The sequence below is a fragment of the Falco biarmicus genome, chromosome 1 (genome assembly GCF_023638135.1).
Source record: "Falco biarmicus isolate bFalBia1 chromosome 1, bFalBia1.pri, whole genome shotgun sequence".
In the NCBI taxonomy this organism is placed as follows: Eukaryota; Metazoa; Chordata; class Aves; order Falconiformes; family Falconidae; genus Falco; species Falco biarmicus.
In genome coordinates, this window is record NC_079288.1 from 50,027,621 (window position 1) to 50,042,492 (window position 14,872).

The 14,872-nt window shown below is 41.9% G+C and overlaps 1 protein-coding gene across 1 annotated transcript in view; it reads right to left on the bottom strand.

Moving 5' to 3' along the window:
- Nucleotides 1-834: 834 nt before the first annotated feature.
- The window catches only part of FHDC1 (FH2 domain containing 1), a 37,172-nt gene continuing 23,134 nt past the window's right edge, over nt 835-14,872 (bottom strand). The window contains exons 7-12 of the mRNA XM_056326655.1: nt 13,600-13,670; nt 13,382-13,489; nt 12,413-12,483; nt 9,944-10,061; nt 7,701-7,865; nt 835-4,728 (exon numbers count right to left, since the gene is read on the bottom strand). Coding sequence (XP_056182630.1) covers nt 2,692-4,728; nt 7,701-7,865; nt 9,944-10,061; nt 12,413-12,483; nt 13,382-13,489; nt 13,600-13,670 — 2,570 coding nt within the window. The 3' untranslated portion in view covers nt 835-2,691. The remainder of the gene's footprint in view (nt 4,729-7,700; nt 7,866-9,943; nt 10,062-12,412; nt 12,484-13,381; nt 13,490-13,599; nt 13,671-14,872) is intronic.

A 14,872-nucleotide genomic window follows, 5' to 3' on the forward strand; every position in this document is an offset into this window, starting at 1 on the left:
AGACACTCACCAAACAAGAAAAGTCGGGGGCTAAAACAAGGTTGCAAATAGCAGCAATTCCAGTCCAAAAATCATTTCCATAGCAGAGGGGGGGAAGTGCTCCCCGAGGACAAGGAGGCTGGCTGGCTTTCACTTTTTTGTGCTGAATAGATGTTCTTTTGTACGCAGTGAAGAAGGAAAAATAATGGCAGAATGGGGCGAAATTGAAAAATTCGGAATTGCAGTGTAAAAGTCACCACCTGCTCCTGCAAAACAGGCTATTCTTTATTTCCAAAGCTGTGGGAGCTGTAAACCAGGATTTCTCAATAAAGTGTGCTAAGCTAAAAGGCATGAAGATAGCGACAGATCCAGACTTGTTAGTGCCATGAACGTTTGTCTTGGACACAACATACAACGTGTAGACAAAGCACTGCGTCTATCACCTAATGCCTTCCATGTCATACCCAAACCTGGGCAGAAAGTCCCACCTCAGAAATACTCAGAAACCAAAGTTAAAATGTACGTTTCAGTATAAAAACAAACCTAGCATTTTAAACGCCAGGATTTCTGCTTTAACGACTTTCCTTTTGGGACCTTCCCACCATCACCAACACCCAGACTCCAGTTGCTTGAGATCTCCAGGACCAAAGCCAAGAGTGTAACAGGAAGGAGAAAGTACAAACTCCATACCCAGTAAACGGGAACTTTATTAAGCTACTGAGTTACTCCGAAATGTATAAATGTTCCATTAAATACATTCAGTTTTCTTTTACACAGATTTATAGAAATTTATTTACATTTTCCAAACACATTTAAATTATTTTTCAAGCTTGCTACCAATAAAATTTTTTTGGGTTTTGTTGTTTTTTTTTTTTGTTAAAGGAAAAAAGTCAATCATCTGCTCTTGCAGATGTGCATACATACACACAGATACAAACAAGGGGGATGATTCTGTATCTAACCCACAAGGGAGGCTGTATCCAAAAAGCTTATAGGGTTTCAATCAAAAACTTACCCTTGCCGAAAAGTGGGCTATACAAATTCTCCCTGTGGGACAGACTCAAACAAGAGGCCCTGTGCAATACTTTACAGTGTTTGGGTATGATGTCTGCACCAAGATTTGCTGGTGCAGGGCAAGAGCTAAAGGCCTCTTGCCAAATTCAAAACACAAAGTGTCCCTGATACTAGCCCATGAGAAGCATGTGAGCAATTAAATGGGGCTCATTCTCATTGAATTACGCTCTCCCAGCACTGAGGGATAGAGCAGACAAACAGATCTACCGCTAGTAAGTCAATGCCACTTGTCCAAAGAGATTTTCCTTTTATTTTTTTATTTTATTCTTAAATGAGGCTTCATTCATAAGTGAATAAGAAGGCAACTTTTTTAAACGAGACGCTTAGGAGAACAGTGATCAGTTTCCCCACCTACAGACACTGCCCTTGGGAAGATGTACAGCATGCTGAACAAGTTTTCCCTCGTTCTCTGTACCTTAGTCTGACAGGAGTTAAAATTTGTATCTGCAGGAAAAGAGGTGTTTTTCTTTTGTAAAAAGCTTATCAAATACTAGTTTAACTCATCTTTTAGAGTCTTTAAACATTAAAAACCACGTTTGAAGCAACCAAGGAAGTCTAAAAAACATTGTCATGCGTAAGCTGTGTGTTTCATGCTAAATATTCGTGTTGACAAGGAGAGGGAGAGGAGGCGGCGGTGGCAGGGAAACTAATGGCTCAATCAGAGCCATTGCAACATTCAAGTAATTTGGTAGTAGATAAACCAGTGGAAACATGGAATGGTATGAAAGTGCTCGGCACTACATCGCAGCCTTCAAGAGTTGAACTGCAAACATCCTTGATATGTATCATAAATATATGGCACTTCTGTATGGCCAAAAGCTGGTAAGTTTGCTTGTGACTGAAACAAGTCAGTAGTCATCATCCCAATGGTTACAGATGGCCATTCCAACAGGCACAGCCTCCAGCTGTGCTACTCGATGCAGCACCAGCCGTATCTACGTATGCATGCAAGACAATGCTGCCACATTCTTGGAGAACGAGCCTCCTGCCCAGCAGAAAGCCTTCTCCAGACACACATATACATTCATAAAACATGCTAGAAATTCTTCAGTGAGGTTAAAGACAGCCACAAACGGCAAACCTCTCGTTTTGCTGTTTCTTGGCCAGCCGTTCCCAGTCTGTCCAATTGCCAGCAATGGACTTCAGAACAGGCAAAAAGAGCTCCTGAATCCAAGGAATCGAAAGCAACGGAAAGCACAATCACCTAAGGTCATTTTCAGTACTGTTCCACAGGATTCACTTTGACATCAAATAAGGAACCGACCAGCACAAAGGCTGTCTTAGGAAGAATCTTACTGTCTCGGGAAGAATCTTATGTACACAAAAACTGGCCTTTATCCATGTTTTCTGTCACGTGTTTCATCTTGTAGTTTAACTTTTTGGCTTTTGGTGACCTTCTGTATGACAAATACACAAGACTTGCTGTTACGCTCACATTCCATCACAGTAGCTTCAAATACATTCAAATTCACAAAAAAGGATTTAGACCAGAACTTGCCCTTTTCCAACGGTGTGCCGTACTTTAACTAGCACATGATGCTGCTTATCGGCAATGTTACTGTTTTGAGGAGTTTCATGACACAGACATCCAGTGCTTGAAGAAGCGTTCACATTCCAAGAGTCAAAAACCCCTCCCCCTTACTTCAGTAATGGCTTCAGTATTTTACCAAACGTGGTCCGGTTTGCATCTTTCAGTTTGAGAGAGGCCTTCTCCGCTGTTCCCTGCTCCTTCGGTGCAGCTGTGCTGACAGCTTCTCCCTGCAGGATGCTTCTCCCAACCACTCTGGCACTACTTGCTCTCTTTAAGGTACTCACACTGTTCTCCTTTGGACTCAGATCATCAGAGGTTGCCACAGGCTTTGCTTTAGGCAGCCTCTGGGACATAGACCTTGTGATGGTTGGAGGTTTGGATGAGCAGGACAGATCTACTTTTGCACGCTTTGAAGAAGAAGCCACTGTATTCCTCGCAAAGTTTGGGACAGCAGATGGTGTTTTGGGAACAGTGACTGTGGCAACCTTGGTGTCATCTGTAGGGGTCTGGGGTTTTACACTGGAGCGACACATCTTCATTTCATCTGTCTTTGATTTGACATTACTCCTAACAGGTTTAGAGCTTGGCTTCTTGAGAGAGACTCTGTCCCTCTCAAAATGAGCACTGCTCGAGGTGACAGTGCCCCTTTGTAACTTTGGCTCTTCTACCGACATGCTATGCCTGTAAGGACTTCTTGGCAGCGTGTCTGTTGTGCCTCTGACAGAGCTGCGATGAGACAGCCGGCTTTCCACCGTGCTGGCTTCACGAAGCGCTGGCTTGGCTTCTGGCTTTTTCATGCTGCTCGGTGCTCTGTTTGACCGAGAAATAGGCACCACTTTCCTCATACTTTCATTCTCAGAGGCATTCAAAGTTCTTACAGGTCTGGAAGGAGCTGTATGGCTAGGGCGAGTGCCGCTGGATTTTGTGGAGCTTGGAGACCTATCTTTTAGAGAGTTTCTCTTTGGTCCTGCTGGGTCTTTATTTTTTACAGGCTTTTCTTTAGGAAGGGTGGGCTTGCTATTGGCATCATCCTTACTGTTTGCAGAAGTGTGAAGAGACAGATCCTTGGCTGAAGCAGAATTCAGGTTTGAGAAGAACGTTCTAGCACTGTACTGAGCACTATTCCCAGAAAAGCGTGCTTTACCAGCCTCGCTTCTTACTTCATTGCCTGCTGACTTAAAATCATTTCCCTCTTCAGAGTCCAACGTCAAAGAACAGTCAGTCGTCGTATCCGACACGTAGAACATCGGCCCGTCTTCCCTACTTCCCGAAACACTTGTATCCATAGACACAGGGCTGCTACTGCTGGGTTCTGAAGCTTCACTCTTGCAACCCACTGCCTTGGCTTTATGGTCGTTGGCCTCTCTGGAACTTCTGCAAGCTGGAGGCAGGTCATCATCGCCAGTGCTAAGGGAATGAAAGCTTATATCATCTAGAGTCTCCAAGTCTGGTCCACCAGCATCCTCTAAATATATCAAAGGTGCATCCTCTGCAGGCTTTGCTCCTTGAATATCAAACTTACGTAATCCTTTAACAAGTTCACGCTCCTCAATTGCAAGGGCCAGAGCATTTATATCTGTGGACTCCTCGCAGGACACGTTGGAAGTGTGCATGTTGTAGTCGGTGCTTCTCTGCAAGTAATGGGCACCAGGACTGGCTGAGCCACTGAAGTGACTGACTTGAGCTGGAGGCATCTGCAGGAGGCCACCACCTTCTACTTTGGTTTCAGACTGTTGGTGTATGTGCAAGGTATTTAAGTTGAGATCTCTCGTTTCTTTGGATTCAGTCCACGCTACGTTTGGTCTTGCTTGTCGGGCGTTTGCACGGGGAAGGCTGTTAAACTTGTTTGGATCCTCATCTTTGGAGATTTCCAGGAAACTCTGCAACTCTCTGTCTGCAGTTATCCCCAAAGAAAGTCGAGAGCGTCTAGAATTGGGGTTTCTGTACAAAGGGCTTTGAGGTCTCTGCTGCAAGAAGGGAAGGAATTCTTCAAGTCCCTTTTTGGCCAGCATCTCCACGTCATTTTCACTGCTGCTCCGCCCAAAGCTCCCAAGCTCTCCAGCTGCCCAGGATCGACGCTTTTCCTCCAGCTCCTTCCGCCTTTGCAGACTATGAAGTTCCTGGATCTCTCGTTCCCTATTTTCCTGATGAGGAAAAGCATAAATACATGCCTCAGAGGACAGTGTCCTATGCACAAAAAACAGTCACACTCCTTTATCTTTCCCTTTATTTCCTCCCTTCAAAATTAGCTCCTACTGCTACCACTCTCTGCGCCACACCCCCCACACCCCCCCCAATACATACACACAAGAAATCACCATGGCAACCCCCGCTTGCAACCATTAACCCTATGGAGAGCAGCTCCCTGCACAGCTAATGCTGGCAACACATCAGTCTGGTCAGCGTAAGAAAAAAATGCACAAGTCCCTGCAGAGACCAAGAATGTGACATATCAAAGCCAAGCAGGTGTCAAGTCCGGCCAAAGAGTTCCGGCTGTTAAGATGGAGAGCTTCGAGTCCCCACCGAGTTTAAAGCTGGCCGTTTTAATCAGGTGAGTAAATGTCTACCTGATCATTACACTCATATTTTAAGACCACTTCTCTGATGAGCACACACCCTATGTGTTCCTTCCATCCTCCCTTCTAACAACTGCAATGGCTCCTCAGCCATTGTTCTTCAGTTTCTACAGGGTTCTACTTACCTGGGACTGAAAATTTTGTGAAAAGACAACGCTTAATTGCATACGAAAGAAAACAGACGAGTTAAGAGAATGCCTCTTGATCATTACTTAGACATCAGCTGACACCACTCAAGGACCATTAATCAATGCCTCATTCCAGTTTTGGATCTTGCATTCACCCTTGGCTTCAAAAACTGGCAACTATTTGCACAGAAGTTGCCCAGGGCAAGCTGGAGATTTTGGCAGCTAGGCTGAGGAGTTTTTCTTCAGGAAGCCATAGAAGAGGTAGCTTGCGTTTGAAAGACAACACAGTAACACCTCGTTACTAAAATCATTAGCAGTGGATTACTGTGAATATCATTTTAACTGTCACCTGCAGGCTTCCGATTTAATCTAGCTGAACCTCTGGTTGAACTTTCCAGGTTATTTTCTGAAATGGAAAACCTGGTCTTCTAGAGCCAGTATGGCTGTGGCAAGAGAAAGAAGGGGGAGGCTAGTCTTGACAGAGGATTAAAAATTTACATAATTTCCCAGCATATTGTTAAATCTGTTTGGAGCAGTAACACATTGTTTTAAAAAAAACACACCTATATTTGTCTGAAGCACTGTCTAGTTTGATCTTCCCTTTGTTGTGACAACAGAAGAGCTGCACAGCTAGAAAAAGTTGCCTGAAAGCTTTCAGTAAACAAAAGCTGAATGCTGAAGCTCTTTTTGATGAATGGGTTAATCTACACCTCTTAAAGTGCATTTGAGACTACGCTGAGCTCTGAAAGATAAAATGCATTAGACCTAAGAAACCTGAACAGCTAAGAAAGGAAAAAGAAAAAAAACACTTGCATTTCAGGAAAAACTTCTGTGGCAGGGAGTTTTCTTTCACAGGTATGGAATTACAGAATGAATTCTTGCCAAATGCAAAAGCTCAACTTTAAATATCCCATTGTAAATAGAAATTGTTTAAAATAGTTGCAGGTATTATTATCATATTCTGTATTAGACACAGAACATTTTAACCTCACCCAAAATATATTTCAAGATATTTTATTCAAATGAAAAAAATCTATTTTAAGCACACGTACACATGTTAAAAAAATTGCAAAAAATATTTAAACATTTAAAGTATGTGCACATGGCCACTGTGGTATGAGTTATCTTTTCAGACTGCTAGCTGTGCTGTCCACACATCACGTTCATTTGTCAAAACTGTATCTTTATTCCGAATTGTTCTGCTAATTTCATAGGAACAGAGGTTCATCCCCACAAAACAGCCAGTAACCAGATCTTCTCAACATTTGCAAGTAAGAGACTAATTTGTCATTTTTAGAGTGTAACTACTTACTAGAGAGAGAGGAGGGAAGATCCCCATTGGGCTTCCAAGTAATAGCTGTCCCAACCTGCACTTGTAATGTGTGACTATGAATTAAATTCCCAGTCCCAAACATATATGAACAAAAATATGCATGAAATCACCTCTCACTAAAACGTCTGGAATAGTTACCACCATCTGGTTTTATATATTTGTATAATGTTGGTAAAGGTTAGGTAAGTGACTGGTGCAACAGGCATGTTAGCTGAACATCTCCTCAGCCTGCTACAAATCAAGAGTGTTCTCTCTTTTCTGGTCTAAAGCTCTTATACAAAGCGCTGTCAAATGCAGATTGCATAAGGCAGAAAGATAAAGGTGTGGATCCATCAAATTCACGCTATTTTGTAACAACAGCCAGACTTTGCTAAACCCAAACTGTAACCAATGCTGACACCGCTCCTTCCTTTCAGCCTACTTCCCAAATTGTCTGCAACCAATTCAGGGTACTTGGCAAGCGAATGGTCACGCTGGGGATGAGGTACCTTGGTGCTGTAGGCCTGTTTCATTTTCTTGAGTTTTCACCACAAAAAAGCATTTGAAAGAACAAAGAATACACAGTTCTCACTTGGCAAAGCGTGTCTAGCCACGTGACGGAGGGCAGTGGAAGCCTGAGCCAGGGCTGATTCAGGCTGGTATGTCTGTATCACGGGCCACCACATCTCAGGGCCTTTCCAGTGACCCAACGTTACCAGTCCAAAGCGTGAACAGCGAGCGCCAGCCAGCAAGCCTGTGCTACCTGCCTCGCTGCTCAGCTTCCCAGCCACCCACCTGCTTGCCGAAAGAGGAGGAAGGAGCCCACCTAGGAGAGGCCAACAGACCACCCCGACACACCACCTCAGCGGTCCAGCCTGCCTGCAGAAGATGGGAAGCAGCGGGACTGCCACAGGGCTGGACAGAACGACCACTCCCCACCTGGCTTCTGGCAAGGAATGCCTAGAAGAGGGCAGTTTGCTGTAGCCATTTGAGCAAATACATCAAACCCCACAAGATATAAGTCCCTTAAGCAGAAAAAAACAATTCATGTGAGTCAATATCCATGTCAAACGTGTGACAATCTCATTCAGTGCTCCTACCTTAACAGCTTTGTTGAATCTTACGCAGAAGTCCCTAAATATCTGGAAACATTCATCCAACTTCATAGTTTCTTTATCTTCACAGAAAAAGTCAATGAGAGCATTTCCCTCCTTTTGTAATTCTCGCTTCTGGTGTTCAAGCTCCTTTAGATGTCTTACAGCAAACTGTAGCAAAAAAACAGATATGGCATGAACAAGGCAGAAAAATTAAATTGACAACAGGTCATGTATATATTAGGAACTAACGAAATGCATGTTCCAACCTAGGAGCTGTTACAGAGCCCAGGAAATTAACACTTTGAAGGAGAACTCCTACTAACAAAAGGAAACATGTAATTTCAGCAAAGTGAGTATGGAAGGTTATGGAAAATGGATCAATCAAAACGTAAATTCTAGTGACTAGGATACAAACGAGGCAAAATGTCAAAAGCCCTTGAACTTTGATTTTTAGATGAGTAAAATTAAAGACTGTACTAGGACACTGACAGACCACCTGGGAGCCCCTTGAAAGCTTCATGTGCCTTATTCTCCCTGCAACTTTCAACTAAGCATAAACAGATTAATTCCTCCTCCCTACTTTTCCCCAAAACCCACATGGATAAATTCATATATGTATGTCACAGGATTAACTCCTTCCTAAGTTGACCCTAGACCACAATAAAAAAAGGTTTTCATGTCAGAAAGGTAAGGAACTGCTAGAAATATGTATATTTTAAGACATTCAGAAAACGTCACCATAAAGTAGCACTTTGAATCATAAGTATAGAGCTATGTAGGCAGGGTTTGAGTAGATTAGTGCAAAAAGATTCAAGAGGAAGAGAAAAAAGGCTATGGTAAGACCTTGAGCAGCAGAATTGCTTAAAACACTTTCAGCAATTGCCCCTCTGCCTCTCCTATCTGCATCACCAGGCATTCACTCCCATCCTTACACAGTCCCAGATCTGAGACAACATGTGGCTTAAAGTAACCTGGGAAAAAAGTTAATTTTAATTTTACTTGTTAGCCTTAAAAAAAACTCCAACATAAAAAAACACACCCAATAAAAAGATGAATTGAAGATGAACTGGACAATTGATAAAAGCATACATAGAAAATGAGCTCCTCCCACATATTTCAGTAATTTATTCACAAGGATGAGATAATCAAAGCTAACTTTTAAATCAGCTTGGTTATCAACTGTAATTTAGAAACAAAAACCGGAAGTGTTTATGCAAGGTATGCATTTGTAAAATGATTTTTTCCAACATTTCTTTTGGAATGTGGCCTAAACAAGGTTGTAGTGTTACATAAAACCAGCTATTAAATTAAAAAAAAAAAAATCCCAAACATGTTAGAACATAACATTAAAGAGTCTGGGTGCTATGGCTAAAAGCCAACAATTCAGAGTGAATGAGGACAGGTATTTCAATCTTATCCCCCCACCCCCTCCTTCATCAACTTCTCATCTCCTGAAAAACTACGGGACTATTAACTACATTTGCAAGTTGAAAATCAGGGTGGGTTAAGTTCCAGATCAACACCTGCTCTCTCCTACTTTTAATAATTATCTGTAGCGTGAAAAAGAAAAAATCCTTTAATTGAAGTGTAATATGTATTTCTCCAGGCACCACCACGTACTCAGAAAACACCAAGAACTCTGCTCCAAAGTTAAGTGTACAAATTCAGGTAAATATACATTCAGGTCTATAAAGTCAGTGCAATACTAAAAAAGAAAAGGAGAACCCACCCAGAAGTAATGGTGTGGCTCAGAATAATATGCTCTGTGCTAAGAGTAAATTAGTAGAGAAAGCAGTCCCTTCCAGCTTCTAAAAACATCTCTTCAGTTACCCAGCCATCAGGATTCTACGCATCGCACAGCCTCAGCTGGAACTGATGTGCTCCAGTATAACATGACATGCAGACAGTATAGTTTAGACAGCTGCGCCGTACAAAACCAGTGACCAGTCCAAACTGTCTTATATTTTAACTGCTGATCTTCATCAGTCATTTCACAGGCATTAAACATGCTTGCCTAACAAGCCTTGGGCAACGTACGCTCAGTATCCCTCCCTGTAAAAACACAGTCCTTCCAACACTCTCACTCGACAAACAGCATACAGTTGGAACACCTTTGTACCACTGACAGGGTAGACATATTAAAACAATGCTCCTGTTTATTAATGTGTCCACACAAATTACATTCAGTGGAGGAACGCTCCTGTATTCAGGCAATAGTAACACGTTAACATGGACATCCTACAAACCTGGAGAAAGCTTTCCATTTGGTGAAAGAGTTTCGGGTCTCGCCGAATGCTTTCTTTAACAGATCTTGCCTTGAAAGACAGCGAGTGGAGCTCTGCTTCTATATTATCAATGGACAACCTAAAAACAGCATATACAGAGAATGTTCATCCAGGGGGAGGGAGCTGCCCACAGCTTAGCCGCAATATGCTTCAAAAATGGATGTTTAACATAAGGTGCAACCTGGCTATCAAACAAGACCTGCCTGTTTGGGAAATCGTTCCAGAGTAGACACGCAAAGTTAGGAGAGAGATAAGCACATTTCTTCTTATTTGCAACCTGAAAAGGTTCCCATGGGGTGTAGCTTCACGATTAACTCCACCAGTCCTACCCAGCCTTACTACCAGAAAGGGTAATGCCACCCTGCCTCTGACGAGATGTTCTTTTTCTCTCCCTGGCGCCTGTGCTAGCACTCATTTTCTAGATGGCCAGCCGTATCTGTGCACTGAAAATAACCCGGGAAAAGGAAAAAACAATTTGCTTCCAGATGGATCATTTGCTTGGTCCAGCTGATTACATGACAGTTCAAGTGCAGGAGCTGGCACAAAAAGGTGGGTCACAAGAGACTGTCAGCCAAGACTACCCATTTTGGCAGTAGGATTTAGCATCATGAAACTGCACATTACGTTCTTCTAAGCAGTCACAGCGATGTAGCCTGCATGGTCTTAATTAACACAGCAGTTAAAACATTTCATCCTTCTACCACATACCAGCAGCAGAGCTGCTCCTGTGGAGAAGCAACTCAGAAATTGAAGATGACAGGAAAGAGCTCTGATCTGATGTAAGCTAAGCTTTATCCTGGGAGACCCATGTTCCATACAACGGGAGCTCCCACCCAAATCTCTCAGTCACTGTGAGGGTAAATGCTTCTGAATCTACGGTGTTCCCTTCACAAGAGAACTGAGCTTTGCCTAGGAATTGAAGCGCTACAGTTTCCAAAAGGATAAAACTAACAACTGTACACATGTTTCTAACTCAGGTACTTTTAACTAGCAGCATGACTTTAAAGCAGTAAAGCTGAAGAACTTGTGGCAGACTGACTGAAGTGCACATGGCAGTGGATGGTGACAGCATGCATAAGTCTGTCAGTGCACAGACAGATGAGTATCATGTGTGCTGTTTTTTCTCTGCTTACTTCATCTGCAAAGGTTAGTTCCCTGTTTTGGGCAGATCATGGCTACTTTTGCAAATAAGAAAAGCAGTAGAAGATATAGGCTATATTTTTCTGCCTGTGAAGGAAGAAAAGGGTGGCCTACAAGTAAAGGCGGCAAGACAATAAAAATAAAGAACATAATGGTCGTTGCTTTAACATGCTCTAACTGGGAGGATTTATGAGCAATTTGTACATGACAGTTGTGTCTAATAAAGATCTTCCTCATGCCTAATGGTATGACATCTATTTCATTTTGTTTCATTTTCCTGTACAAAGTGCATTCCCTGAGTAGATTTCAGCACAAATTACAACAGAAGATTTTCAGCATTAACAAATGTGATCAAAGAACAAGGTGGCTAGAAAAAAATATCACCAGATTTGGGATTCTGCCTGTTCCTCTGCTGTTTGCCAGAGGGCTTGGATGCCAAGGGAAGATACATTCCCCAGCAGGCCACACGGCAGACTGCCAAAAAGGTGTGTGGGTTGGATGGCAGAGAGCCACACAGGTGGTCCCTCAAAAATTTTCTGCTTAACTTCACGGCCACTCCTTTCCTCAGAAGATTTCAGAGTCCTTTACAGACATTACTTAACCCTGCATCAGGTCTAAGAGACTGGATCCATTTTCTAGCTGGGAAAAGAATGCAAATAGATGGCTCAAGAGCAAGTAAGCAGCAAAACTGGGAACAGAACTCCAGCACTGCTATCTTCTAGTTTTGGGGTTTAGATCATACTGTCTCACAAAACCAAGTACAGTTATTAAGGTATGAACTGGGTTCAGTTTAAAATCATGCAGCTGAAGACTTTTAAGATGAAAACAATACAGACCCAAACCCTTCAGATTTTCCATCCAAGACAGAAATGGAGAAGCAAACGAAGTATCAAAAAGCATCTAACAGAAGCCAGGGCCCGTACCTGTACCTGTTACCAGATTTGGAAAAGTATTGTAGCCTGCTCAGAGACAGATGAAAAATGGTTTAAGGAAAAACAGTAACATGCTTTTAGTTAATCTCTTAAGTGTCACATACATGCACATGTATTTGATAGAGATGAAACTACCAAAAACCTACAGAGATCATGTCATAAAAACCCTCATACCTGAAGGCACATTGCAGGCATACTTCTGCTAGCAAATGGAAATGAAGCCCTCAAAGCTATAGTAAACATTTGTAAAGATCTCAGGTTTTGTGCCAAGACTTCTCTGAACAAGCCTCATTGCTTCACAAATAAGATAATTCCAAGTCACAGTCTAGCTTAAGTGCTTGGTGTTCTTTTGACTTACCTGGCAGCATCATGAACATCCCTAATTTTTTCTGAAAAGTTGAGAAGAGCAGCATCTTTCTTTTGGGCTTCCTGAAACAAATAGAACGAAACCAAAACACACAAAATCCATTAACATTCCACCACCAAGCCAAAGACCCTAAGTCCAGCAGTTCTAAAGCCTCTGGGAGGGCACCTGGAGGTTTCTCTCCTGCACTGTTTTTCTTCCCATTCAATTCTAACAAAATTGAGCAAAGGAGACCCCTTAACGAAAGGCAGGGATCAGAACTGGAAACTTTAAACAACAGCTTCCATTTTGCAGGGCACAATAATAGCTGCTTTTGCCAGCGAACGCAAGCCACATGCATTAAAAGGGAATGTCAGGGACAGAACAATTTACTGATGTCCATTGTTGGAGCAGATACGACGTTTCCTGCGCACACATCACTTAATACCCTATTGTTAGCTGCCTGGAAATCTGTTAAGCCAGTTTGTACACAGATAACCAAAGTCACATATAAAAGCATTTAAATTCTCTCCCTTCTAAAATCAAGAAGTTTGAAAGGAAGGAAAAATAACTTGAAAAAAGTCTGCAGCAGTTTTAAAAATACATGTCAGTCACTGAGAGAGGAAAAAACCCTTGACGTTTCTCAAAAGATTCAACAGGAAGACTGAAAGAATATATTTCAAAATAAGCTACTTCCACAGTGTAAGAATTCAGGACAATAGCAGAAAAAGCTACAATGAGGAAGTTACACAAAGGCAAGCTTTTACATGACATAAAAAACTTAAGTTTTCCAAGGGTTTCTGGATAGGATGATCAGACATAGGCAAACTGATGAATGTTGTGGCAGGAGAAGAAGGGTGAAGATTAGGATTAATGCAGTAAAAAAGCTCTTTTTCCTGAGGCACATGGCCGCTTCTATTGTCTATCATCTTTGGCTCTACATTCATAGCAGTTGCTTATACCAGAAAAATAGTTTTTCTATACCAGAGCAACAAAATGCAGCAGACTCATTCCAGGTTTGTTTGCTTTTGTGTCCGCCAGCTTGAGCAGTGACGACAGCTTAAATCCAACAGCATTGCCAGCATAACCTCCCTAAAAAGAAACGAGCAAACAGCTGAGGCATGACATCAACGGTCTGCAATACTAACAAGGAAGTTTGGAAGTTTGGTCAACCAGCCATCTCCGTTTTGGCTGTCACTTACCGCATTCATAATATTCCCAGCCTGGAGGACCAAGTGCAATATGGAATGCAGTTCCTCACAAGTCATTAACTCTGCAAGGAACAAGAAAACTGCTGTCTAACGATTGTTTATTTAGAAATATACACAATCAGCTACCAAACCTCTCTTCATCTCAAGTTTTAAAGGCGAAAATTTTTATTTTAACAGGAAACCTCAACAAACTGTAAAGGTCGTGTGGAAAAAAATGGTACTATATAACTCAAATTCACAAGCACAGCTGACAAACCTCAAGTATGGTTCAGACTTCAGCTTAGCAAGTGTAGTATTTCCAAGGCAACCCCCAGCAGTTAACAAAACATTTGAGGCCTAATCCTGCAATGTGCAAAGTGTCTCATGCAAGCAGTTAAGTATCCTCACCACCTACTAATTCCAGTGTGAGGTAAGTGTTCCGCACCCTGCAGGATCCATATGCCATCTGTCAGGGCCGGGCTTTTGAACCATTATTCTTTTTTTGGGAGACTTAGCCATCAGGGCTGAAAAGATAACGAGGCAATGTTTACATTTTCCTTCTTTAGCCCAGTCTCACTGCGAATCATAATTTTATTTCTGTATGATCACCAACTCAAAGCAGCATTTATTTTACTTCAGTCACATCAAAGATGATTTAGCACAGTTATATTCAGTGTGATGCAAAGAGTCAAATGGAACAAGATTGTCTTTTAAAACTTTTCCATCACAGAAGCTTGTTTTGAACATATTTCCATTTTTTGCAAAATGCACAGTAGTAAGGCTCTATCTGAATTCATAGACCTTTTCACCCAGATACATACTAACACAAAACAATACATGTGCTTAAAAGTCACCACAGGGATTGCCTTAGAAATAAGATACAGAAATGCAGAACTGTAAAGAGTTAATAAATTAGCATTACACAAGTGGCACAGCACACCATGTAACTCCAAATTTGCAAGTGCCCATACAGCAAGAAAAATAACACGAGCTGGTTTTAATATAAGCTACTATATTTTACACTGATGAACATAATAAAAGGTGGAATCCCTTTTATTGCAGTACAAATACTTCTAAAAACTATTTTGCCTCAGAGTTCATATTCTGTAATTTACCCTGCATTTAATGCTTAGCACAATACACTAATCTATCATTTTGGAAGCAGATAGCCCTTGTATCTTCAGATTTCAGTATTAGCGGCCTAAAAACATAGAACTAATTAAATAACCCTTTGACCTAACAAGCTACAGGTGAGGAGGCAAGGAGGAAGAAAGAGGAGAGAATA